The sequence below is a fragment of the Lissotriton helveticus genome, chromosome 5_1 (genome assembly GCF_964261635.1).
Source record: "Lissotriton helveticus chromosome 5_1, aLisHel1.1, whole genome shotgun sequence".
Taxonomy (NCBI): Eukaryota; Metazoa; Chordata; class Amphibia; order Caudata; family Salamandridae; genus Lissotriton; species Lissotriton helveticus.
Window position 1 is genome coordinate 393,616,359 of NC_136065.1, and position 25,544 is coordinate 393,641,902.

The 25,544-nt window shown below is 44.7% G+C and overlaps 1 protein-coding gene across 2 annotated transcripts in view; it reads left to right on the plus strand.

Annotated features, from left to right (window-relative positions):
* HSPG2 (heparan sulfate proteoglycan 2) overlaps positions 1 to 25,544 on the plus strand; it is a 948,088-nt gene that overhangs the window by 331,646 nt on the left and 590,898 nt on the right. For both annotated transcript variants that reach the window (XM_078642606.1, XM_078642605.1), the window contains 5 exons: positions 9,266 to 9,410; positions 12,503 to 12,654; positions 17,641 to 17,787; positions 19,651 to 19,814; positions 20,306 to 20,485. In XM_078642606.1, the coding sequence (XP_078498732.1) occupies positions 9,266 to 9,410; positions 12,503 to 12,654; positions 17,641 to 17,787; positions 19,651 to 19,814; positions 20,306 to 20,485 (788 nt within the window). The remainder of the gene's footprint in view (positions 1 to 9,265; positions 9,411 to 12,502; positions 12,655 to 17,640; positions 17,788 to 19,650; positions 19,815 to 20,305; positions 20,486 to 25,544) is intronic.

Consider the following 25,544-nt stretch of genomic DNA (forward strand, 5'->3'; position numbering starts at 1 on the left):
GTGGTTCTCAACATTCATTCCTGAATATCTGAAATCTCCCTTACCCTCAGTCCTAAAGAACTGAATTTGCTCTTTTCTCTCCCAAACATAAACAATATTTTAACCTGAAGTGATTAAACAATTTGAAAATCCATTGTATCTCCCTGTCACTCTCACCCACTGTTTTTTCACATTGGCTCATCCTCATCCATGATCACTCCAATAAACTCTCCAGATCTTTACATTTTTACCTTCATGCCTTAAAGAAAATTAAACCACTCATGTCCCCTTCTCTTCCAACATCTAAAGCCCATGTATTTATTTGATCAAGATTGGACTTTGACAACGCTGTCCTTGTGGCATCCCTCAACCACAGAAGACTTTCCTACATGTATCAGCCAGACTTGTATCATCAACCAATTAATTTGATCATATCACACCAGTCCTCACTGACTTTTAGTGGCTCCTTATTGAAGAGAGAACAAAGTTTAAATTGCCATCCTGCTAACGCTCCTCCCTACCTCTCCAGCCTGCTCAAGTTATCAGATAGCACCAGAACTCTGAGAAACAACACATATAACCTCCTTCTGTAGTCGCCTAGCTTCCAACCTGCTCATGATCAGCACCAGTCCTTCTCAGGAGCCGCCTCCCTCCTATGGATTTCTCTACCTGTGAATGTGAGAACCAAACCCACAGTACTGTCCTTTCAGAAACTACAAGAACACCTGTTTAGACTATATTCTACTCTTTAAGCCTAATATGATCTATCACTTTCTTGTCAGCTTTGCACTTTGGTGTGGGCTTCCCTACTCCTTTTCCCTTTGACTCCTTCCATCCTCTCCCCTTCCTGTATTTTCTTCCTTTCTACCTCCTACATGTACCCTTTCCCAGTACCTCTTATGCATCTGCTTCCTGCCATTGCCCTTCTATTTTCCTCTGTCTTATTCTTGCCTCCTACCACTTGCTCAGGGTCCTATTCCCTTCCCTACTCCCTCCTCTGTTTCTACTGCCGGCCTTCTCCTTGCCCTATTATCGTTCTCCCTCTACCTACCTTGACTCCAACTACCCTTTGCTGTGGGTACTGCCCCTCATATTGCCTGCCTTCCCCTCTTCCATCCTCTCACCATCGCCTTCCCTTCTCTACTTTCACCCACTTCTTCCTTCTCACTCTCTCTCATCCATCTCCATTACCACCTTCCCTGGCTCCTTCTCTCAGGCCTTCTTTTCTCCCATACCCTATTCTTTGGCAACTTTACTCCTATCTACTTTGCTCCAGTCTGTCCCTCTTTCTAGTTGTCCCGTCTTCCTTGAGGTTCCTCCCCCTTTTATCTCCGCTTCCTTCTGTCCTTCAATTGTGCCTCCCCTAAGCTCTCCTTGTTCACCCTCTTCCACCTTCCCATTAGCCCTTCTCCATGCCTACATCTCCCAGCTTCCTCTCCAAGTCCCTTATTTCTCCCACTCCCTTGCCTGCTCCCCTCCCTTCTACCTTACTACACCCCCTTCCTCCATACTCCCCACTGTGTCATACTCTCTAGTCTATACACACCAGTGGAGAATTAGAGGTGTAGAGGTGTCGCCCTAGCACTACCCCCTTAAAATGCATATATAACAACAAAAGTGCTAGGGGTTAGAAGGAGAATCTCCATGCTACTAGATGAGGCATAAGGATCTCATACCTTCATTTCTTTTGATGTATATATACAAACCAATAGTTTGGGTTAAGAAAGTATCTTGGCCTTGACAAGGGATTACCTCCTTGTAGTCGCACTCTCGCCGAGGGGTGGTGCTGGTCCACAAACTTAGTATTCCCTCGTCCAACCCATGCCTCATCTGGTAAGCATGGTCTAAGTGTGTTAGACAGGGATCATACATTAAAAGCCGTGACAAAGGCCATTTGACCCATATGGGCAAGGATAAAGCCAAAACATGTTGGCAATAAACATTTAAAGAAAAACACAACAAATGACACATGGTCTGTCATCTGATATTCACAGATGATTTTGGTTTCAATCATATCTAGGCTACCCATTCAATAAAGGAATATTTTCTGTAGAACTACTACATAAGGTATTTTTGGATCTGGACCTGTGCGTTTGTTCAGTACCACCTTATCAAGAACCCCGGAAATACGGTTGAGTCCACTGTGGTTGTATCCTCCTGATCACTGTGTTAGGTCACGGAGGATGAAGCATGCCACAATATAAGTAGGTGAGGTGACCTATCCAAATATCTTTGGATACATGTAGATAATTGGAAGGGGTCTAACAGGAGATTATCTAACCCCTAGTACATTTAGTGTTGTATATCCTCTCTAGTCTCCCTTCCTCCCCTTATCTTGTTGTGATGTGCCTAGTATTGCTCCACTGTTATGTTACGATGTAAAAAGCTCCCATACCTCTCGGTATTCAGCGCCGTATGATACTATTAAATAAATAAAATAATAAATATGTTTCTTCACTACCATCACATGCTGAGAACAGCTTCTGGCACCCAGATCAATTCTCATGGACCATGCATAGCCCTATTTGCCTGTCAGATACCCTGTTCTATCTTTTATGTACACATGTACATACAAACACCAGTTATCTCACTTGCGCTTCACCAGTTCCTCACTGGCAACCACTGCTAGATGCAGCTGGGAGACATGGTGTATTTGGTGACCTGGCATAGTCCATACTAGTGACCTCCGCTCCATGCTGTCACTTGTGTACCCTGATTTTAGTTTTGCAGCGTGAATCTTTCTGGATTCACTATGCTGTGCATTATTCAGTGGTCCAGTGGTTGGGTCCGGAATCGTAGTCTTTTCTTTATTTATTTTTGTCGCCCAGGTGGGCGTCAACGTCCCACCTTTTGGTGTACTTCCTGTGACGTCGGCAATCTTCCTGCGGAAGCTCCCACCTTTGGGCGCCATCTTCAGATTCTTTTTTCCGCCGTTGGGTCTGGGTCGTTCCCGAAAGGGCTCCAGAGTTTGGAGAAAAGAAGACGCCATAAAGTCGATTTTTGCACGAAAAGGATTGAGAAGACGACGAGAAACTATATCATCGACCGGGACGACGAAGAAGGAGAACTTCGAGAACTTTGACGTCCAACGGAGAATGCGCACACAGGTGGCCCCCTGAGCGCAAGAAATGGACAAGACACCCTTTAAATTCTACCGTAACTGCCACCACAAGTACGCGCAGAAGGACCAGCACCCGGTTTGTAACCTGTACCTCCCGGTCGACCACGAGAGCAAGGACTGCAACGCCTGCTTTGCCTTCACATCGAAGACTCTCCAGGTTAGAGAGCGACAGAGAAGGGCCAACTACAACATGCAGGGCAAGGGCCAACGCCGTCCCTTCGAGACCTGGCCCTCTCGACCGACGAGGAAGACAACGTCTCCGGAGAAGACGACGACTACACAGTCGTAGAGACTGATAAGAAGACTTCTAAGGAGGTAGGAGACTCAACGGCCCCTAAAGCACCGACAGACCCTCGAAAGTCTGAGCCAGACTCTCGAAAATCAGAGTCTAAGTCCTCGAAGGTAGCACTGGGGCCGAAAATTTCGACGGCTGCAGCTGCATCCAAGGACAAACAACCCAGCGGATCTTTCGAAAAGGACTCCCAGGCGGCGACGACCGGCGAAAAGCCAAGGTCGTCGAAGCACGTCCCCGAAAAGGAACGTTCGGCTTCGAGAGAGAAGGACCCGAAGGTCACTTCGACATCGACAAAGGACCCGAAGGTCGCTTCGACATTGACAAAGGACCCGAAGGTCGCTTCGACGTCGACAAAGGACCCGAAGGTCGCTTCGACGTCGACAAAGGACCCGAAGGTCGCTTTGACGTCGACAAAGGACCCGAAGCCCGTTTCGGCGTTGACGTCGAAGAGAACAGCTGAACCATTCGACGCTGAGCAGGCCGCCGAAATGGAGAGAAAGAAAAGACGGCTCAAGGCCGAGATGGATAACATCCTGCAAAGGAAAAAGGAGTCCGACGAGAAAATGAAGAAATTCTCCAAACCGTCGAAACCAAAGACACTGGTCGTCGAAATAGATGAGGAAGAGGACTTCGACGCCGAAGGGCCGTCGAAAAGCCCCGAGATTCTGGAACCTCCAGAGGAAGAAGCCTTCTACTACGAGGAAGAGGGCGACGACTATCAGCGGACGATCCTCGGCTCAATATCCTCGGGGACTCAGGACCTGGAGTGGCAGGACCACTGAAAGCCCAGAAGAGGCCGTGGACACGTACCCTTCGAGGCCTTCACCGCCAGATGACATTGGGGCATACAATATGGTCATCAAGAACGCGGCAACAGCTTTTGGAGTCAAGCTGAATGAAGAAAAACTGAAAGCAGACTTCCTCTTGGAAACCCTGCTCCCCACACAAACTAGGAGATAGTACCTCCCCATGCTGGAGTGTCATGGCTCAGGGGAAAGAGGCGTTCAAGGAACCGGCAACATGCAGGTCAGTGACGCCAAGGACGGAGAAGAAATATAAACACTCCTCTAAGGACCCTCCCTACATCTGAGGATCAATTACGGCGGACTCCATTATTGCGGCGACTGCCAGGAAGAGGGCAAATGTGCCAACATCATCAGGGCCACCACTAGACAAGGAAAGCAGGAGGATGGACCTAACAGGGAGGAAGATAGAAAGAAATGCAGCCATGCACTGGCGCATGGCAAACTCTAACGCACTACTGAACAGGCACCAGTACCAAATTATGGACGAGAACGGACAGCTGCTCAAGCACCTCCCAGACGAGTACGAACAAAGAGCTTCACACCTTGGGGAAGAGGGGAAAAATGTGGCAAATTCTTGCCTCAGACCAGCCCTGGACTGAGCTGACATGTCCAGCAGGCTGATGATGGGAATCACGGAGAGAAGGAAGGCCTGGCTCAGGATCTCAGGCTTCAAACCAGAGGTGCAGCACAACATTCTGAACACCCCGTTTAATGGGGAGACCCTGTTTGGGGTGCCGGTGGATGACAAACTCACCCAGCTCAAGAAAGAAAACGAAACTGCATAGTCCATGGGGGCCTACAATTCAGGGGGATGAAAAGGGGTACTCCGTCGCAGAGACCAAACGGAAGAGGGGGAAACCAACCGGGAACGTCACACCAGACCTTCCAGCAGTCCCACCAGGTAGGGAGCCAAACACAACAAGGACATCAAAAACAGACCTGGCACTACTAGCAAAGGGGCCAGTCCTTTCGCGGGCGGGCGAACGGACGTGGACAAAATAGAAGAGGGGGGCAGCAACCCACCTCTAAGTGACTCCGTCACGCAATACGTGCCCACCCTCAAAACTCCTGCCAGGGTGGAGCACAACAAGACCAACACAGGGTTACACGGCCAGAACATCAACTAACGTGTAACACCAGTAGGAGGCAGGCTAAGTCATTTCCTCCGGGAGTGTACGAAGATAACCACAGACAGATGGATTCTCAACATCATACAGTTTGGATACTGCATAGAACTGGAAAAGACACCGCCAAACAGGAAACCAAAAAGAAGGGTGCTGTCAGGAAAGGAGCTAGAGCTACTTCAAAAGGAAGCGAAGGAACTCCTCCAAAAGGAGGCCATCGAACCAGTACCATACAGAGAAAGGAACAAGGGAGTGTACTCTACCTACTTCCTGGTACCAAACGTGGACGAAACTCTGAGACCCATCCTGGACCTAAGGTTCCTAAACAAGTACATAAAGACAAAAAAGTTCAAAATGACGTCCCTTCAAAAGGTCATTCTTCAGATAAGAGACGGAGACTTCATGGCCACCATAGACCTCAAAGATGCCTACCTGCACATCCCAATGAACAGGCAGCACAAGCACCTATTGAGATTTACCATCAACAAAGACCACTACCAGTTCACAGCCCTAGCTTTCGGACTAAAATCCGCACCAAGGGTCTTCACAAAGTGCCTCGCAGCAGTGGCAGCGCACCTAAGGAGGGAAGGGATACATGTATACCCTTACCTGGACGACAGGCTAATGAAGGCAAGTTCAAACAAGACATGCAAAGAACACGCACAGCACTTGACAAGTACACTGGCGGACCTGGGATTCCCCATTCACTGGGGGAAATCCTCAATGGAACCAGAGCAAGTAAAAATCTTCCTAGGAGCAGAGATCAACACCATACAGAGCAGGGTGTTCCCCAGCGACAAGAGAACAATGGCCCTGCTGAAGGAGACGCGCCTCTACCAGAAGAGGCGAGCTCTGACAGGGAGGACAGCAAGCAAAATCAGGGGCATGATGGCCTCTTGCATACATCTGGTCCCAAATGTACGGCTCCACATGAGACCATTCCAGGAATGGCTACAACAAAAATGGTCACAAGCTACAGGAAATTTGGAAGATCTAGTGATTGTAATGCATGCAGTGCAGGAGGAGATGTTGTGGTGGAACAAGGAGAACATAACGGAAGGGAAGCCTTTGACACCACTGACCCAAACGGTGACCATCACCACAGACGCATCCCAGAAGGGATGGGGAGCTCACATGAGCAAGCTCAGGGGAGTGGTCTGTGGACTCCAGCGGATGCGGTCAAACACATCAACTACCTGGAACTAAAGACAGTGTCCTCACCCTGAAGGCCTTCCAGACAAAACTGTACAACCAGAAAGTGTTGATCCAGACAGAGCACACGACAACGATGTTCTACATAAACAAACGGGGAGGAACACAATCAGCCCCGCTATCGAACCTAGCACTGGAGATATGGAGATGGGCCATCCCACTAAAAGTAGACCTGCTAGCCATACACCTACCAGGGAAGGACAATGGCTCAGCAGACAGACATCGGCCTCCCACGAGTGGGAGCTCAATACACAGGAAACGCAAAGGCTATTCAGAAGGTGGGGAACACTGACAATAGACCTATTTGCAACACGCCAGAATGCAAAATGCCAAAACTTCGCATCCAGGCAACCAGGGGAAGGGCCCCTGGGGAATGTCTTATGGATAAGCTGGTCAAAAACATTTGCTTACGCTTTTCCTACGATACCTCTGATACGCAGAGTACTCAACAAGTGCAGAACCAGCAACATGACTCTGATCCTGGTGGCACCGCAGTGGGCCAGGCAGACCTGGTACTCTCAGATAATGGAAATGGCACAGGGTGCACCACACCAGTTTGGGCAAAGGAAATACTTACTCACCATGCAAAACTGAGAAGTACTACACCCAGAGCCAGAGAGCCTCAGCCTAGCAGCATGGCTCCTGAAGACATAGAGATTGCACACCTGAAGTTACCTGAAAGCACCCTGCGGGTACTAAGTGAGGCAAGGAGACCTAGCACACAAAGGTGCTATGTGGCAAAATGGGAAAGGTTTACACAATGGTGCAGCAAGAAAAAGCTACACAAGAAGATGACAAGGGAATCAACGGTGCTAAGATATCTCACGCACCTACTGAAGGCAAAACTAAGTTCATCCTCGCTAAGAGTACACCTAGCTACGATAGTAGCATACACAAGAGGAGAAACAGGGAAAAGTTTTTTACCTCACAGATAGTAAAAAGATTCCTGGAAGGGGCAAAGAGGATTGCACCACCAAAGAGGATGCCACCCCCGGCATGGAACCTCAAATTAGTCCTAACGGAGCTAATGAAAGCACCCTTTGAACCCATTCATAAGGCCACCCTACAAATGCTAACAATGAAAACAGCCTTCTTGGTGGCAATCACCTTGCTGCGCAGGGTGAGCGAACTACAGGCGCTAACGCTACAAGAACCCTACATCCAAATACACAACGATAGGGTGGTAATGAGAACTGACCCACACTTTATGCCAAAGGTGGTGTCAAGGTTCCACATCAGCCAGACAGTACAAATACCAAGCTTCTTTCAGAAACCGACCACAAGCGCAGAGAGGTCACTGCACACTCTGGACGCTAGAAGAGCAGTAACGAACTACATAGAAAGAACCAAGGAACACAGGAAGACAAAACAGTTCTGTGTGTCCTTCGCAAGCAGTTTCATGGGTAGACCAGTAACAAAGGGAACCATCGCACAATGGATCGCACAAACTATACAATTTTGCCACAAACAGGCAGACCAAGAACTAGCAAAGGGGCCACGGGCCCACTCTACCTGGAAAAAAGTGGCAACGATTGCCTTCCTGGCTAACACACCCATTCAAGACATATGCCTGGCGGCAACATGGGCTTCAGTGCACACGTTCACTAAGCACTACTGTGTGGATATACAAATGAACAAGGAAGCACAAGTAGGACAGAAGGTGCTTCAACATATATTCAACAACCAACGCTCATCTTCCACCCAGCGGCCACAAACATAACAAACCGCTACAAAGTCTATGCACAGCATAGTGAATCCAGAAAGATTCACGCTGCAAAACGATTAGTTTCTTACCTGTCGGTGTAGTTTTGCAGCTTGAAGATCTTTCTGGATTCACTAGTGAACCCACACCTCTGCCAGAAAGATGATGCTGGAGAAGCAGGTGGTAATACAAGGACAATACAGAAACAGACACCTTGAAAGACCAAGCGGATAAACCTCTTACTGGGGAAGAAATACTGAACATTGGCAAAGGATTCGCAAACAAAACAACAACAAAAAAAAACAAGAAAAAAGAATCCGAAGATGGCGCCCAAAGGTGGGAGCTTCCACAGGAAGCGTGCTGACGTCACAGGAAGTACACCAAAAGGTGGGACGTCGACGCCCACCTGGGCGACAAAAACAAAAAAGAAAGAAAAGACTACGATTCCAGACCCAACCACTAGACCACGGAATAATGCACAGCATAGTGAATCCAGAAAGATCTTCAAGCTGTAAAACTACACCAACAGGTAAACTAATCGTTATTAGCCACAGGAGCTGACCCACCTAGCCACATCACCTATGTTAAAAAAAAGTCTCCACCCGTCCTGCCCCATTATTACAAGTCATATTGGCTCTGGATTCAAGGCATTATAAGGGAGTTAAGGCACCTATATTAGCTTGCTGAAACACCACATAGGCAGGCTTCAGAAGGCTGCATAATTACACAATATAATTACCCTTTTACACCCACTTCCCTGAGATTATCTGCACATGTGATATTAGCTTGCAAAGCAGCACACTTAGGTGCAACACATGCTCAGTGCAAAGAATTCAGTCCAAAAGACTACAAAGAAACTGTTCATGTGGCAGAGCTTGTTGCAATTGCAAAGGAACAGATTAGTTGATCAGAGCCTCTGTGCTCCTAAGGAGATACAGCCATCACATAGATCTACAAATCACACTGAAACACCTTGTCCTCTTGTGTTGCATCAATCTTCTGTTTGTCTTCTCTCTTCCTGTGCAGGCCCCCCGCAAGTGATCACACCTCCTGAGGAGTCCATCTCTGCGTCACGTGGGGAGACTGTGCGTTTTACCTGCGTGGCTGTTGGAGTCCCTATACCCATCATAACTTGGAGACTGAACTGGGGCCACATTCCCACTACCAGCAGGTGAGCATTACCTGAGACCCTCATCTAACAAGAGGTGGTTAGGTTAAAATGTTTTGTTGATCATGCTTACACACCAAACAAAGTTTCTTATTGCTGTATACTGAGCTACATAGGAACAAATGTTAAATTATGGGTTGCATTGAAGGGGGAAACAGCGCTGACTACGAAATTATGGGTTTGATCATAAACTATTTAGTGCCCTGTGGAGATGCTGGTTGTCTGAATTCATTTGAATTGAAGGAGGGAATGGATTCCAAAGAAGTGCAGCTTCTGCAAGCAATGCACTATCGACTAGCCTAGCTCAGTGGAAGGAAATTATAGTCCACAATCCAGTGGCAGAAGAGCGTGGAAGCATACTCAAGGAATATGTTGAAAACGTAAATCTGAAAATCGTAGCAACGGTTGCCAAAAAATATGATAGCTGCTCTCAGGAGACTTGAAGGCAATAAGCTTCTGCTTATTGGAAGCTGACGTATGGTCATAGCATAGGGTTCAGCAAAATTGACTGCTTTTGTTGATTATTGAAATTACAAAGGCTCAGGTATGCCTTGTTCTTGTAGTCAATGATGTAAGAGACAAAAACATTCATCTCAAATGTAACTGGGTAAGGAAATTGTTAAAGTCTGCTTTCCCTTAATGAAAAGATACTGGATGGGTGAAGGAACTAAGGCAAGGGCTTAAAAAAAGTCTAAATAGCCTAGGATACCCAGATTGCATACCATGCCATAGATGCCATTCCATGTTGGTATGAGGTTGCTATTAGCCAAGAGACTAGGGCAAAAACTGGCTTCCCACCAAGGTGAACTACCTGAAGAATAAGTCCGACTACCTTGAGAAAACTCTCTGTCCTCCAGTGAACACCATTTAAAACTGAGCACCCATTAGACTGAGAAATGTTTCACTAATGTGTCAGCTGGAAATAAGCATTAGTCAGAACAGTGACAAGGCAATTGATTGTGAAGGACCAGAAAGGAATGGAACAACCCAGTTCAGAGCTCTGCTCTGAAACACAAGGCTTTGTGAGCATTACAGCATATGTGGATGGTTGATGGTGCTTAAAGCCATTGCAAGATCTAAGATGATCAAAGCCCTACACTTCCGCCATTCACCTCTATTCTCATGTTATTCAGCAGCAAGCGAATACCACACTCTGACCTCATTCACAGCCTGAAAGCCACTTTAAGTGGGTATCATTTAATGTTGCATCTTTTGGTAGGGTGCTGCAGGTGCACAATAGTATATTGTTCCAGGACAGTGGTTGGATTTTGGACGACACATATGGTATGAAATGGTTTAAATCTGGTTCCAGTGTTTGATTCTTCTGGAGTGCCATCATTACTGCAGCTGTGAACATATACTCCTAACTGAGAATTGTTCACTAATGGCCTAATATGGTGATCAATAATGGGAGCAGCTAGAGCTGCTGCCTGTGGCAAATAGGTCATCAAACTCTTCTTCCATTATAGGACAGTTAGTTACATTTTGCTCCACTAAATCTGGTTGAAGATAAAATGTGGTATTGTGATGTTTTCTTGGTATCTGTTCTAATTGTATACACTTTAACCTGTAAGAAATCTGCCAAACTCGTATGAAATGTACAGTTTTAAAAAATGGATTCAGAAAAATACTTCTGAGTCTAACATTGTAGGGGCTCAGTGGTGTTCATGTTATTGCTTTTAGCAGTGTTGGGGGACAAGCCTGTTACAATTTGGCTTTTCTCTGTTCAAAGTAAATGTACAGAATTTGCTGTTGGACAGCCCTAGATTTGGTTGAGCCATTTATCTAGACATGAGAAATGCAAAAATTAAGCATTGATGCAGAGATCAAGAGTATTCTAGTATTGCAAGGAATTAGTAGAACTTGGTGTCTGAACTGGCACTAAGTTGCTAAAGTAGAACAGTTCCAAAAACTGGTAAGTTTAGACATTTGACATGAAAGAGGCATGAACAAGTCAGTGAAAAAGATTCCCAAGATGATGTTGGAGAAGGGGTGAACCTATGGTCCAACAGGTTGGAGTAGGTGGCCTGTGGATGATACAACTACTTGCCGACAACTTCTGTTTTTCACACTACTACCTACTGTTGTGTATTTTCTTTGCACCATTTTGTGCTTCCCCTTGCTTCTTCAAATTGTTCCTTGTAGTCTGTGTGACTGTTCTTTTCTGGCACCCTGAAGTAGTGCATAGGTTGAGAAATATAATGAATGGAAAATGGTTTAATAGGGACAGAGCATGTCTTTGGATAAATAAGGCAATATTGTAGTTTGAGTGGAGAAATGAGTATGTAAAGGAGGGAACAGCGCATGAGTGAAAAGTGTGGCGGGCATGTAGTCCAATATTTCAAAGCGAAAGAAGGGCATAGGTCTTGGGTAAGGCAGAGGTCTGTAAAACAAAAGGGTAAGAATTTGTGGACTATGGTATTGGGTAAACAGCAGAGCTTTGAGCAGTTAAGTAAGAGGGTTTTGAGGTATGAGTAATGAAGCGGAAGCTCTTCTTCTGGTTCAAGGTTGGTTGACGGTTTATTGAGGAGGAAATGAGAAAGAAAGAGGCCTGATGGGCAGGGCACTGCAAGGCATTGAGGAACAATGCACAGTGTGTGGGGTTAGGCGTGTTGTAGGGCTTCATTGCAGAATTAGGACTTTAAGCCAAGTGTACAATACATTAGATATGGGTGCAGTGTGGTGGGTAGCTGCTTGAGCCTATGACTTTGTTCACTCAGTGTAGAGCGATCATATTATTGATGAAGGCCACTCCTCAGCTCTTTGCTTTCCAAATATGCATTTTAGTAAAGCTATGATATTGACATAGGCACCAGTTATCCTACACCTTGAATGTTCTCATTAGCAAGCCCTGGATTTTTATCCTGCCGCTCTTTGTATTTTAGGACTTGGAGGCTTAAGAAAATTAGAAATCTTCAAATGAAAAGTGCTGTTGTCTAATACACTAGAACTAGTGAAGGGGACTCATTTGCCAATTGTGAGTTGTGGGTGTGAATTCAAAACAACATGAAGAATGAAGTATCACCCGTGCAGTTTTTTCTAAGCAGTTCTCTCCTATCTTTTGTGCTCCCCTTTCTTCCGTCTCACATCTCCAGAGTGTCTATGACGAGCGAGAATGGTCACGGGACTCTTGTCATTCGTGATGTAAAGGAGGCAGATCAAGGTGCCTACACCTGTGAGGCCATTAACACAAAAGGCATGGTCTTTGGAATCCCTGACGGTGTGCTGATTTTGAAGCCAAACCGGGGTAAGTCTGAGCTGCATACATATATTTGCTGGGTCAATAAAGGTCTACAGCTTCTATTTCTTAATGCTGCTGCCACAATTCCATTTGGCTATGTAAGGATCTGGATTGTTATCTGTACAACTGTAGTTGAGCATTCATTAAGATAAACAATCCCATACCCAGAAAGTAACATAGGGGTTCTTTAAGACATACTGGGCTAACCTTAGGTAGCTTAGCAGTAGTGCATCAATTTCATTCACTCAATAAATGTGAGGGTATAAATAGCATTACAAAATAAATCATTAAAGTTAAGAAATAAAACTAAATTCACAGAGCAGTTGATTTAAAAGAAAGCACTTTAATGATTTAAATAGCACAGTCCTAATCCATAATCCAATCCAATGAAAGGGTGGAGAGTTATTAATCACCAATAAATGTGCATTTTATTTTTGCATTGAAAACACTTTCTGATATCTGAATCTCAGTACCTCAGTGACTTGGTTGTGATATTGTAAATAAACCTTCAGGAATTTTACGCCGATCCACAGACCTCCTGTATATTTCTGGATCCGGACCGCCAGGTCGTCAGTCCTTGTCTGCCAGAGATCAGGGTGACCTCTTTCAGTAGCCATGTTGCTGCTGACCCTGGGTAGCAATTGGGTGGAAAAGTGCCTTCCAGAAAAGGCCCCAAAGAATAGGAGGAAAACGCTGTAGGGCAAAAATACTCCTTGTGGCAAGGTCTAGGCTCTGGATGTAAAGTGGCCACCTCAGGAAAAGGAGATTGCTGGAGTGAAAAAGTGGAATAAGTACATCAAAGAGCAGAAACATGGTAGCTTGGAGTCTAGGAAGAAATTACCCAATCACTGGAGGAGCAGGAGTGGAGCAACTGCAACTGGAGTACTCAAAGCGTAACCATCATTCTGCTCCTTAAATAGGGAAGAAAAAAACAGAAAGTGCTTAATAGGCCATCTTAAATTTGGCCGTTCCTGTCAAACCTCGATGAAGAGGGGCCATCTTGGATTGGGTAGTGTTAAATCTTCCCAGAGGCATGAATGAAAACAGTCTGGGAAGAGGAAACACTAAGGGGGGAGCTTTGTTTCCAAACATGGCCCCAAGGAGAGGAACGCTGGATAGGATGGCAGCACCAGCGGTCCAGCCACCATGAGGTGAGTTTTATATAAGGAGGCGGTAGTCCCGCCCACGGCTAGCATTCACTGCTAGGGCTGGTGAGAAAGCAGCACAGCATAACCACTGTGGCAGTGGGCTATTTGTTTTTAATATTGAAGCAAGCAGTGGTCTTCAGCACTTGTAGCAAAACGTTCTGTGTCTGCCTCATGATCCTCCACTTGACCCCGAGTTTTGAGAAACGTCTATTGGAAATCAAAGGGCATGTTTTCCAGAGAAAGGCAGATTTGTCAAGCACCAGTCTTAAAAATCAACTCCAAACCTCCGTTCCTACTAGACCTTCTTCTTTTCGTAAGGTATGCTATGCCCACTCAATTACTAGGATCATCCCTCGCCCCCCCCACACACACCCCTGCTTCCTTCTCATCCTTCATGGGTGTAGACAAACAGAAGTGACTTCTCCTGAATAAGTCCTGAGACCCCTTTTATTGTAGAATGTATAAGGCCAGCTCTCTTGGCCCTTCCTTAAAGCAGGGATTCAATGAAGAGCTGACATCAATCACTCCACACTCCTTTCCCAATGAGATCAAGAATTCCTACAATTAAGTGTATTTTCTTCTCTGTTCTAAGAAGTATCCTGAACTGCAGTTAATGGGCAGGTGCTTCTTTATAGTATTAACCCAGCAGAGATTGGTGACTGTTATTAAACCTAGCACTAGAAAGTTATCATTCTATTCTTTAAATCTCTTCCTGCTGTTTCTGGCAGAAGACCACCCATAAAGCACTATTTCAAGATTATGAAAGGGAGGCTCCGGCAGCTCAGGTGATTGGGCTACCTAAGCCAGCCCAGCGCTTGCCAATTCAATCAGAGGCAAACCCTGTAAAACTGGTCATCTCCTTGTTGTCTCCCTTGGCAATGAGGTGGCAGTGTCTGTGGGCTGGCCTGCCTTCAGATACCATTTCACACAGGATCATGTCTTTAACATGGCGATTAAAATGACAGGAGGCCCTGCTGGATTGCCTGCTTTTGTGTTGTGTTGCTTTTGTGTTGTAACGTAGCCCCAACCCTCATCTTCACAACAACCTGATAAGTATAGTGGTCCTGTTTCCTATCGGTGTTAGTACATGCAATTACATTCCCTTGTCTTGCTGATAGTGAGCTTGCAGCAGAACCCGTTTAGTCCGAAGGACCATTGTCCTCTCAACAGATCATCATTAACTGAAGGACATCAGATCTTTTGGTCGAAACTCTTAGCACAGGTACATCTAATCTGATTAGAACTGGTTTGATATTTTCAGTTCATGATGCTGCAATGAATTTTTCTAGATATGATTTTGTGACGTTTGTGCTAAACATCTAAGTTGACCAATGAACTACATTTCAATATTTAGTTATTAAGCGCTGTTGGCCATTTAACAGAAATGGGTGTTTTAAACATAAGCTTGCCTTTAACAGTTGATATGCTGACACTTGCTATGCAGTAAGTAGCACTTTGTTCTCTGTTAGTACAGAGACATGTAAATTGGCAGATCCTGCCTGTGTCAGCTTCCTAGCATTATGCAACTGGGACTTCACAGGCTTCAGCGCACATACTACAATTGACTTATAAAACATTCAAACCAGGCGTAAGCATGTCAGAGCAGTCTAATGTGAACTAAAAACACTGCAGGTTGGCCTTCTATGGGACAGAGCTACTTGTCAACTTACCTTCCATGTTTTTAAAATCCCACATGTGGAACATTGGACATTTGTTCCACGTGTTCTGTTTTACTGTGAACTTAAACAGAAGATATGCCAATTGTTGTTTGCTATCGTGTTGTCTCCAAGTGTGTGTGGAGCACACACTTGGAGAGCTGTTTAGCAGTCACTAGATGGAAGTACAAACCACTAGTAATTTGTATGCAAAAAAATGAAATCCAGAAGAAGACTCAAATGCAATTTACTTACTTTGCAAAACTGGACAAGCTTACTCAGATTACTGTCTTTACATCCAGTGGTTGCCCTAGAATTGAGCCTGCCATGGTGGAGGTCTCGTGAGCAAGTGTTCGTTAATTATCCTCAATTACTTGTTCTCCTTGCCCTGTCATAAATGCTATTTTCCTCCTGTAACCAAGACCAGCACAGTAATGAGATCTCTGCAGTTGTTAGACTCAAGGCTCCTCTTACACCTCAGTAACTAGTCTACCTTAATAGGCCTGTAAGAGTTACCACCATCTCTGAATAAGTCGGTTTCACCAGGAAGTACTCAAGGGGTTCCTTATGATCTTAATGTGTGTAAAACTGCCATGCAGAAAACATTTAACCAGATAAGGCAAAGATTGATGAGAATTATTAAGTAAATATTGTAACGTGATAAAAAAATAGTTATCACAATTTTAAATTGACATATCATTTCTTGCCCAGAGCTACAGCATGATTTGAGTCTGCCACCCAAGTGTCAAACCTCCCACTTCCATCTAATACCTCTGTTTGTTTGCATTAACAATAGGAAAGATGTTCTGCATAATAATGTGAACAGTCCTAATATGTGATAGAGTACACCTCTTACTCAATATATGGAGTACCATTGATGAAAAGTCATACTCTGACTACTTTCACACACACCTCTTGTGTTGGCCCCTTTGTCCCCTCAGAAATATGGGCCCTTTGTAGTTTTGGTTGTGTACATTTTTCTCAAAGGAATTACCACATACTTTGGATACATTTTTCAGTTTGTTTACTTGCAAACAATTGGGGTTGGCGGCGTGTCTTCCATTATTTTCAAAGCACACTCAGTAAAGAGTCATGAAAAGGATGAAATTAGTCTGTGATTGTGTAACAACTTTGACCTTCTATTTTGATAGATGCAGAAAGTTAAAGTGCCACTTCCTGAGATCATAGCACCATCCTTATTATTTACTTGGACTTATGCATTCAACTAAATTGTCATTTCTTTATCTAAGTGGTCCACTGGCAACCCGAATGCTCATACCTATAAAACCTTGAGAAAAATATGCAGGTGTTATTTATTTGATATACATCAAATTCAAAGTTTATTTGCCATTTCACTCTATATAGGATATATTGTTCTTGAATATTAGTTATTGCCTTAATATTAACAATTCTTTTTTAAAGATGTCGGGGAAACAATATGTCGACTGAGAAACATTTTTTGGTGCTTAGATGTAGTTCTTGGGTGGCCCATGCCTTATGTGAAAGCCTTCGGCAGCCGAGGCGCATAAACTAGCAGTATAATATACTATAATAATAGTATATAATCTATATAGTATATAATAATATATAAATATTGTTGTCATAAAGTAAGGCCTGGCTCAGTGTTGGTCATATTACTGGACAGAATTGTCAAACCGCGCTTTGCTGAACAACAAATTGCGGATTACAGGAAATATATGGGACAAACATGAGGGAGTCCCTGAAACCTTTCCAGGATTTCCTTTCTGGTGAATATACGATGTTACATTGCGGTGTTCACACAGCGATACCTTTACACCGCAGGCATTACAACGCAATCGTTACCATGACTTGCACTAGAGGGCGCTGGCCTTAGGAATAGTATGATTTACTATTCCAACTCCAGCCTTCGTTACAGTAGGGAAGGTGTTGGAATAGTAAATCATACTATTCCTTAGCTTAGAGGGCCATCCAGCGCAAGTCATTGTAATGACTTGCGTTGTAATGCTTGCGTTGTAAAGGTATTGCTGTGTGAACACTGTGATGTAACCGATTCTTCCCCTTTCTGGCGCTTAAAGACTGCACTTTGGACTTCTGGGGAAGGGGACTACTTCCTGTTGCACCAGTCTATAATGAGCCACATGAGGAAAGTTGTGTGATAACATTTTATTTACTTTCTGGTATGATACTTTCCTTTCTCTCATAACCAGGGCCCTGTCCTGATGGTCAGTTTCATGTTCCGGTCAGCTCCAAGTGCATCCCTTGCTTCTGCTTCGGGGTCACCAGAGTCTGCCAAAACACTGGTCGCTACAGGAACCAGATCCGCCTTCGGTTTGATGTCCCAGACGACTTCAAGGGTAAGTGTTGTTTTCTGTGGAAGGTTCAGGGGAGGCCATTCACAATGGATGCAAGAAATGAGCTAGTCACATTGTGCCCAATGCTGCCTGTGGTATAGCTGAAGTGTATTAGTGGAGCAGTGGTTCTGCTGAAGCAGTACATCAAGACCACTTGCTTATTATGCATTGCAGCATTGTTAAGTTGCATGCAAGGATAGATAATATGAGATTTGCATTGAATTTAGATTGTATGTGGAAGCTGATCCAGATTGTCAGACAGTAAAGATGGGAGACCTATTAGAGCAGCCAGTAGGGGCTTTCAATAGTGTTGACCTGGAATCAACAAGATCAGTGATGGGTGCAATGGCCTATAGACCGAAAGATGTATAAAATTTAGGAAGCATTTTTGCACACTGATGTACACCAACCAACGAATGCACAAATATTTTTTGGGTACTGATGAGAGTATTTGTTATTGTGAGCTGTTTGTTCTTTTTTAGCCTAAAAAAGTTTTGGAAATTAAAAGAAAAATTCAGAACTTCTGGCACTGAAGTGGGGTTGTCTTGTTTTTAATAGTTATTAATATTACTATTGGTTTTATTTACTGCAGTTATGATACCCCAAGCTGAATGCCTTGATGCTAAAGGATTCATCTGTTTTGGCAATCTTTGTAGCTCCTATCATATCTCTTCTGTGGGTTTGAAATGTACAATACATTTTCTTTCATTCCTGTTATTTAAAGTTGCAGATTTTGCTGAATTTCCCTTCACTGTTACTAACTACTGTTTAGAAAGGAGTCTTTGGGTATCATGGTTCTGAAATACTGGAGGGAGGCAACTGAGATTATCCAACGAGTCCATGTTACCTAGGATGAAATGCTCAAGCCCTGGCCTTTTCTTTTACAAATCATTGCTTTCAGGTGTGTTTCATTTAAATGAGTTGTAGTGACCAGGATAAAGAATTAGGATGTCAATTGGATTCCCAAGACAGGAGCATGACGTTCCTGGTGACATGGAGTCATCTGGTAACTTTAGTGGCAACCCCATCAATACCTTGTAGTTCTGATTCATTAAAAGTCCTGGTGAGGCCAGTTTTATTTGTATATTTAGAAAGACAAAACCTTCCAACTGCATACAACAAGGCCTACACTACAGGCCTTCCCTCTTGGTTTACATAGCTTCAGGTTCTCTCTTCTGAAAGTCAAAAATGCATCCGATCGGGGAATGGATCATGAAGTAACCTGTCATAAGTTTTTTTTTAATTATTTATAAATATGTAGTGATATGCAATCCAAGATTAAAGTCACAAGCTTTTGCAAGGGGTATGTAGTTTATGGGTTTTGCCATATGTGATGGGGCAGTCAGTCATGTAGTTTGTTCTTTTATTGAGTCATAGTTACATGGTTTTTCGTCTAGCTGAACGTGCGCACTGCCTTGATTTTTTTTATTTTTTTATTTTTTTTTTAAATCTGAAGTTTAGATCATATGATGGTTTTCTTACTGCTCAATTTAGTGTGTCTGTTTTTAAAGATAGGTTGTTTGAAATTGCTTAATTCATTCTCCAAGCATTATAGTTTGGGTTTGTTTTGCATTCTTATTTCATGATTTTCCTGGACTGGGGTGGTGGGTTTGTATTCCCAACGTTTTTTTGATAATAGATGGTGGTTGTTGAAAGGGGACACCATTTTGATGGGTTTCTAGTTGAAAGGGAGAACTCTGAAAATGGGGGGCTTTCTTTCAGATTATGATCCGTCTTGTGCTTGTAACAAGCCTGTGTTATTTACTAACTTGATGAAATGGATGATGGTTGAAATATGTTCGTAAAATATAATGCTTAGTCACATGTTCCGCTCCCCTTTTTCCTGGTCTTGTGTGTCTTGGTTAGGTACAAATGTATCTGTGCCGTCGCATGTGGGTGCCCCACTCCTGTCCTCCAATCAGCTACTGATCGACCCAACCCTGGAGGAATTTCAGTTGGTGGACCTTTCCCGCAGATTTCTAAGTCACGATTCCTTCTGGACGCTGCCACCACAGTTTTTAGGCAGCAAGGTGAGAAGTATGTGCATGGACAAGGGAAATTACTTTCATGAGAGTAGCAAGATCTGGGGTGCTGCCACTAACAGTGTTTTGTACATTTTAAATGATCCCCTTTCCAAGTCCTCTCTCTTCTTGGAGATACACAGAGGTGGTCTCCTGGATTAAGATAACCAGATGATCACATTAAAACATTTGCAATAATTTCATTGCAACTAACAGGCCTAGCTAGTGACTCTGAGTCAGTGCCAAAATGCTGCTTTCTAGCTGGTTTCATTGTATCAGCCCCCTGGGAAATCAGTCACCCTGCTTGACAGACTACTTTGCCTTTGCAAGAGCCTAATGTAGAGCTGATTAGCAGACTCTTCTGTGGTTGAGCCTCTATGTTCTTTCCAATTTTGACTAGTCTCAAATTGAAGTCACTTTATTTCTCTTTCAGAACTTCTATACACAGTCGCTGCTCTATCTTTGAGGCGCATACTCTAATTTGTCCATTTGCTTTGCAGGTGGACTCGTATGGTGGATCTCTCAGTTTTAAGGTGCAATACGTGTTGACTCGGGGTCAGTCTGAACCTGTGCAGAAACCAGATGTGGTCATCAGTGGTAACGGGCGCAAGCTGGTCTCTGTGGTGCAAGGGCCTACCCGTCCGGCTATTGTGAACCAACGCAGAGTTCAATTTACAGAGGTGGGTGCAATAGGGACTCAGGCTTAGAGGGAGAGTGGCAATTTTTTATGGTGCCTAACACCATGTACGTAATGCTGAAGGATGTCTCTAACCCTAATTTATTTGAAAAATGCCAAGTATGAGCCAATCTCAATATTATATGAATATAGTGAATAAATTAGGACAACACCATTAAACAATTGTTATCTTAGCTCTTTTATTTGCTTGCAAATAGTGATGAGTGCAGGCGAATTCTGCATCTAATGGGGAATTGAGGTAAGTTAAGACAATTCAACTTTAAAAAAAATATATATGAAAGATGCGGCTTTGACAGGTTTGAATTACTCTGATTCAACAATAAATGAGTTTTTTGCAGCATGAATAATTTTCTGGATTTACATGCTGTGCATCTATTCCTCCATCTAGTGGTTCTGTCTTATCTGTCTTCCTTGAGTGACGTTGGAAATGCGCCCTAGAAGTTCCTGTGTGTGGTCTCCCTCTTCAGGTTTTATTTTTCTGTAGTTGGCTCAGGAAGCATGATTGAGAAACTCCAGATATTTTCTTCAATCATCAAAATACAGATATTTTTTCCACCGAGAAACACTGAAAATCATGGGAAGATCCACACTCGAAGGCCAGAGGAGGGGAGTCTTCCCAAACCCTGCCGGAGATCCAGCTGGAGAGCACCTCCTGGTAGAGAATGCAGAGGCATGGAGAACACCTCGTTTAAATTTTGTCCCTACTGCCATCATAAGTTTGTGGAGTGTAACTTCTGTCTCCCGAAAGACCACAGCGCTGAGGACTGTGAGTCCTGCACAAAATGTGTCTCAAAAACCTTAAAGTGGTACAAAAGGGGGTGGTGATGGACGGAGCATCTGAACCAATCAAACACTCGCACCCAGTCAACAGGTCTGGGTTTAATCCATCACCGTTCTTTAGCCCACTCTGCCACCCCAGTTCAGACATGGCCATATGCAAATCAGTCGACCCTGTGCCTCATGGGAACAGTCAAGCCCGAACTGCCAAGCCATGCCTTCCCTGGACCGGAAACAAGCTTCCCAGGACCGGTTTCTGGCATTTCAGCCGTCTTCAGCCCTGCTTGCTTGAATCCAGTGGCAAAGTGAGCAAGTCCTGATGTTCAAAGACTGGTAAACCTATCACTTGCATCTGGAGTGGTCCCACTGTCCTGGAAAAAAGCCCTAATTAGACCCATTAGGAAGAATACATCCATTCCCTGGTCTAACATGTCTAACTTGAGGCCTATTTCCCTTTTACCATTCTTAGGGAAAATCATCGAAAAGCACACCAATAAGCACCTATCTACCTACCTAGAACACTCTGGTAGCCTCGATCCCTCGCAGTCAGGTTTCAGACCTAAATTCAGTACAGAAACGGCTTTACTGTCGATAACAGACGATCTACGGCTGTACCAGGACAGGGGTTACTCTGTTGTCCTGGTGCTGCTGGATTTATCGGCAGCGTTCGATACGATCTCCCATACCATCTTGATCGAACGACTGTCTGCGAGTGGAATCGGCGGTAGGGCACTGGACTGGATCAGAAGCTTTCTCTCCAACCGCACCCAATCTGTCACCATGGGTGAGTTTAAATCGGAGGAAGTTGGCATTACCAAGGGGGTTCCGCAGGGCTCCTGTTTGAGCCCAACTTTATTTAACACCTATGTGGCCCCCTTGGCAGGTGTTACTAGAGCTTTTGGTTTTTGCCCAGTGTCCTACGCAGACGATACGCAGCTGCTCTTCCCTTTCAAACATCTTACCCCGGAAATTTTACAATCTTTTTCCGATGGGATGAAGGCAGTTGCAAGGTGGATGTCTTCCAACTTTCTTCAATGCAACGTTGGAAAGACAGAGGTGATGCTCTTTGGTGAAGCCAGGATCCAATGGTCCCCTGAATGGTGGCCCTTTGATTTGGGTCCAGTTCCTGAGCCTAAAACAATAATCAAGAACTTGGGAGTCAGATTGGAACCGGAGCTAACCATGAAGCAAAACGTTAACATCACCGTGGGATCTTGCTTTCATGTGATTGGTCTCCTCCGTAAAATCTTTCCTTTCCTCCCTGACTCCCATAGGAAAACCCTTGTTCAGGCTCTGATCATCAGTCGGCTTGATTATTGTAATGGTCTCCTGGCAGGTGCAAGCGAGGAGGTTTTGGACCGTTTGCAGGTGGTGCAAAATACAGCAGCCAGGTTGGTGCTAAACGCACCCCCCAGATCCCCCTCCAAACCGTTACTTCACAAACTTCACTGGTTACCAATACGTCAACGAGTGAAGTTTAAGACTTGCTGCATTATCCACAAAGGCCTCAATCAATTAGGACCTGAGTACTTGGCGAACAAATTTGTTCCTTATGTCCCCACCCGTGCCCTCAGATCCAGCGACCAGTTGTTATTAAATGTTCCTAAGATAACTAAAACCAGGTTAGGTGGTAGGGCTCTGTCTGTCGTAGGTCCCAACCTGTGGAACTCACTCCCGTTGTCATTGAGGCAATGTAATGACCACTTTCAATTCAGAAAATATTTGAAAACTTTTCTGTTTGGTTCATTTTAATTAGCCCTTCTGCTCACAGTACTTTTAAATCTTTGCTCCTTTATCAGTTTCTGTACCGGTTGTTACAGCGCGGAGATACTCCTCTGGGAGTTTATTCATAGCGCTATATAAACCCATAAATAAATAAATAAATAAATAAAGGGACTCACGTCTGAGTATACCCTGCCAACTTATGGCGAACAAAGTGGGAACACAAAGGGGTGGTGATGGACGGAGCATCTGAACCAATCAAACACTCACACCCAGTCAACAGATCTGGGTTTAATCCATCACCGTTCTTTAGCCCACTCTGCCACCCCAGTTCAGACATGGCCATATGCAAATCAGTCTGACCCTGTGCCTCATGGGAACAGTCCAGCCCGAACTGCCAAGCCATGTCTTCCCTGGACCGGAAACAAGCTTCCTAGGACCGGTTTCTGGCATTACAGCCGTCTTCAATATGCAACCCTCAAGAGGCACACATGGATGAGAGTTTATAGATTCAAGACAGAGGTGCAGGCATCAGTGTCCAACATGAAATTTACTCTTCGGCACTGCTGTAGGCGTGGCGTTACAGAAGATAAAGAAGGATGACAAGACTGCCAATGTCATGGGTGCTTTGCAGTTCAAGGGATTCGTCAGGAGAGGGAAAATGCCCAACAGGAGGCCAACAGGCATGAGGATTCTCACCAGCGGCACAACAGCAAGACTTCAGCCAACAAACCACATACCGGTCCACCCAACAACAGTGGCAGCATCCAGCGAGACAGCCCTTTTGCAGGAAACCAAGAGGTAGAGGTCAGCCTGCAAATGGGGATGGGTGGGGGGGGGGGCAACCAAGCAAGTGACTTTCCGTGCTTGCAACTCCACCACATAACGCCAGCAGGAAGGGGAATAGTAGGACTTCTCCAGGTGTGAAAGCCAGTCACCTCAGACAACTGGATTTTAAACAGATGACAAGGTTACTGCATAGAACTCTGAGACACTGCCACCTTTTCCCCCAAAGGAAAGACCATTAAGGGAACAAGAACGCGTCAATTGAGGCAGAAAGTTAAAGATTCTATCAAAAGCAAGCTGTCGAAGCAGTCCAACCCCCTGCCCTTCAATACCAAACTACTGCAGATTTAAGAAACTCCTCAAATCTCACCTGTTCTGATCTTCATCTTTTTCCTGATCCCTGCATCTGCAGCAGCGCCAAGATGCCCTCGGGCGAGTTGTGCGCTATATTAAATATAAATAACATAACAATACTAGACCTCAGATACCTAAACAAGTTCATACGAGCACAACACTTCAAGATGACATCTCCACAAGAGGTAATCCCACTTCTAAGGGAGGTAGATTACATGCCCACCATAGACCTAGAGGACGCCCACCTACACATACCAATGCAAAGAAGGCACCTCAGATTCTTCTTCAACAAGTTGCACTACCAGTTCAGAGTGCTAACCTTCAGCATAAAATCAGCGGGGGTTCACAAACTGCCTAGCAGCAGAAGCGGCACACCTGAGAAGACAGGTTATACCCTGACCTGGACACCTGGCTGGTGAAGGCAAACTCAAGGCAAAATTGCCCCCAAGACATACAGCCATTGCCATTCTACAGTGTTTCCTCTAAACTGTAAACAACTAAAAAGCATCCTCACACCTGGAGCAGCTGAAAGTATTCCTGGGAGTGACACTGGACTAGGGGATAGCACATACATACCCAGTCCCCAAGGGGACGAAATCTAGAAGAGCTAGCAGACCTCCACCAGAAGGGTCAGTGTCTGACAGTGAGGATGGTTATGAAATTATTGGACATGATGGATTCATGTATCCCCTCATACAGCAGCAGGAATGCAGATGCGGACCATGCAGGAATGGCTCTGCAACAAATGGTCACAAGCCACGGGGAGCTGAGATGATCTAATGGTTGTTACTGCAAAGGTTCACAAGGAGATAGAATGGTGGAACCAAGTGAATGTTGGTGTAGGGAGAACCTTCAACTGACCAGCTTCTGCACTGATCATAACAATGGCCGCATCCCACAAGGGCAGGGAAGCAAGCAAACCTCGACATCTGAAAGTCAGAGGACTCTGGAGTCTAGCGAATACATTGAAGCACAAACTTTCTGGAACTCAAAACTGCCTTGCTGGCACTAAAGACCTTACAGACATATATGTAAGTGGGACCGACAGTACTGATGTAGACGGAAAACTTTACACCAATGTTCTACCGCAACAAACATGATGGAATAAAGTCATTACCACTGTCAAAATTAGCACAGGAGATATGGAAGTGGACGCGCCAATGGAACATGACCCTAGTAACAAAATACCTCCCAGGAAAACAGAACACGGAAGCAGACATCCTAAGTAGACAAGAAAACCCCCCCCACAAGTGACAGATGAAACCAGAAGTACTGGACAGTGTGTTCAGATACTGGAGCACCCCAGGCATAGACCTGTTCGTAAGTCCAGAAAACGTAAAATGCTGAGACTTCACATCCAGATTTCCACACCACCAACCCAAAGGGAATGCCTTGCCAATAGA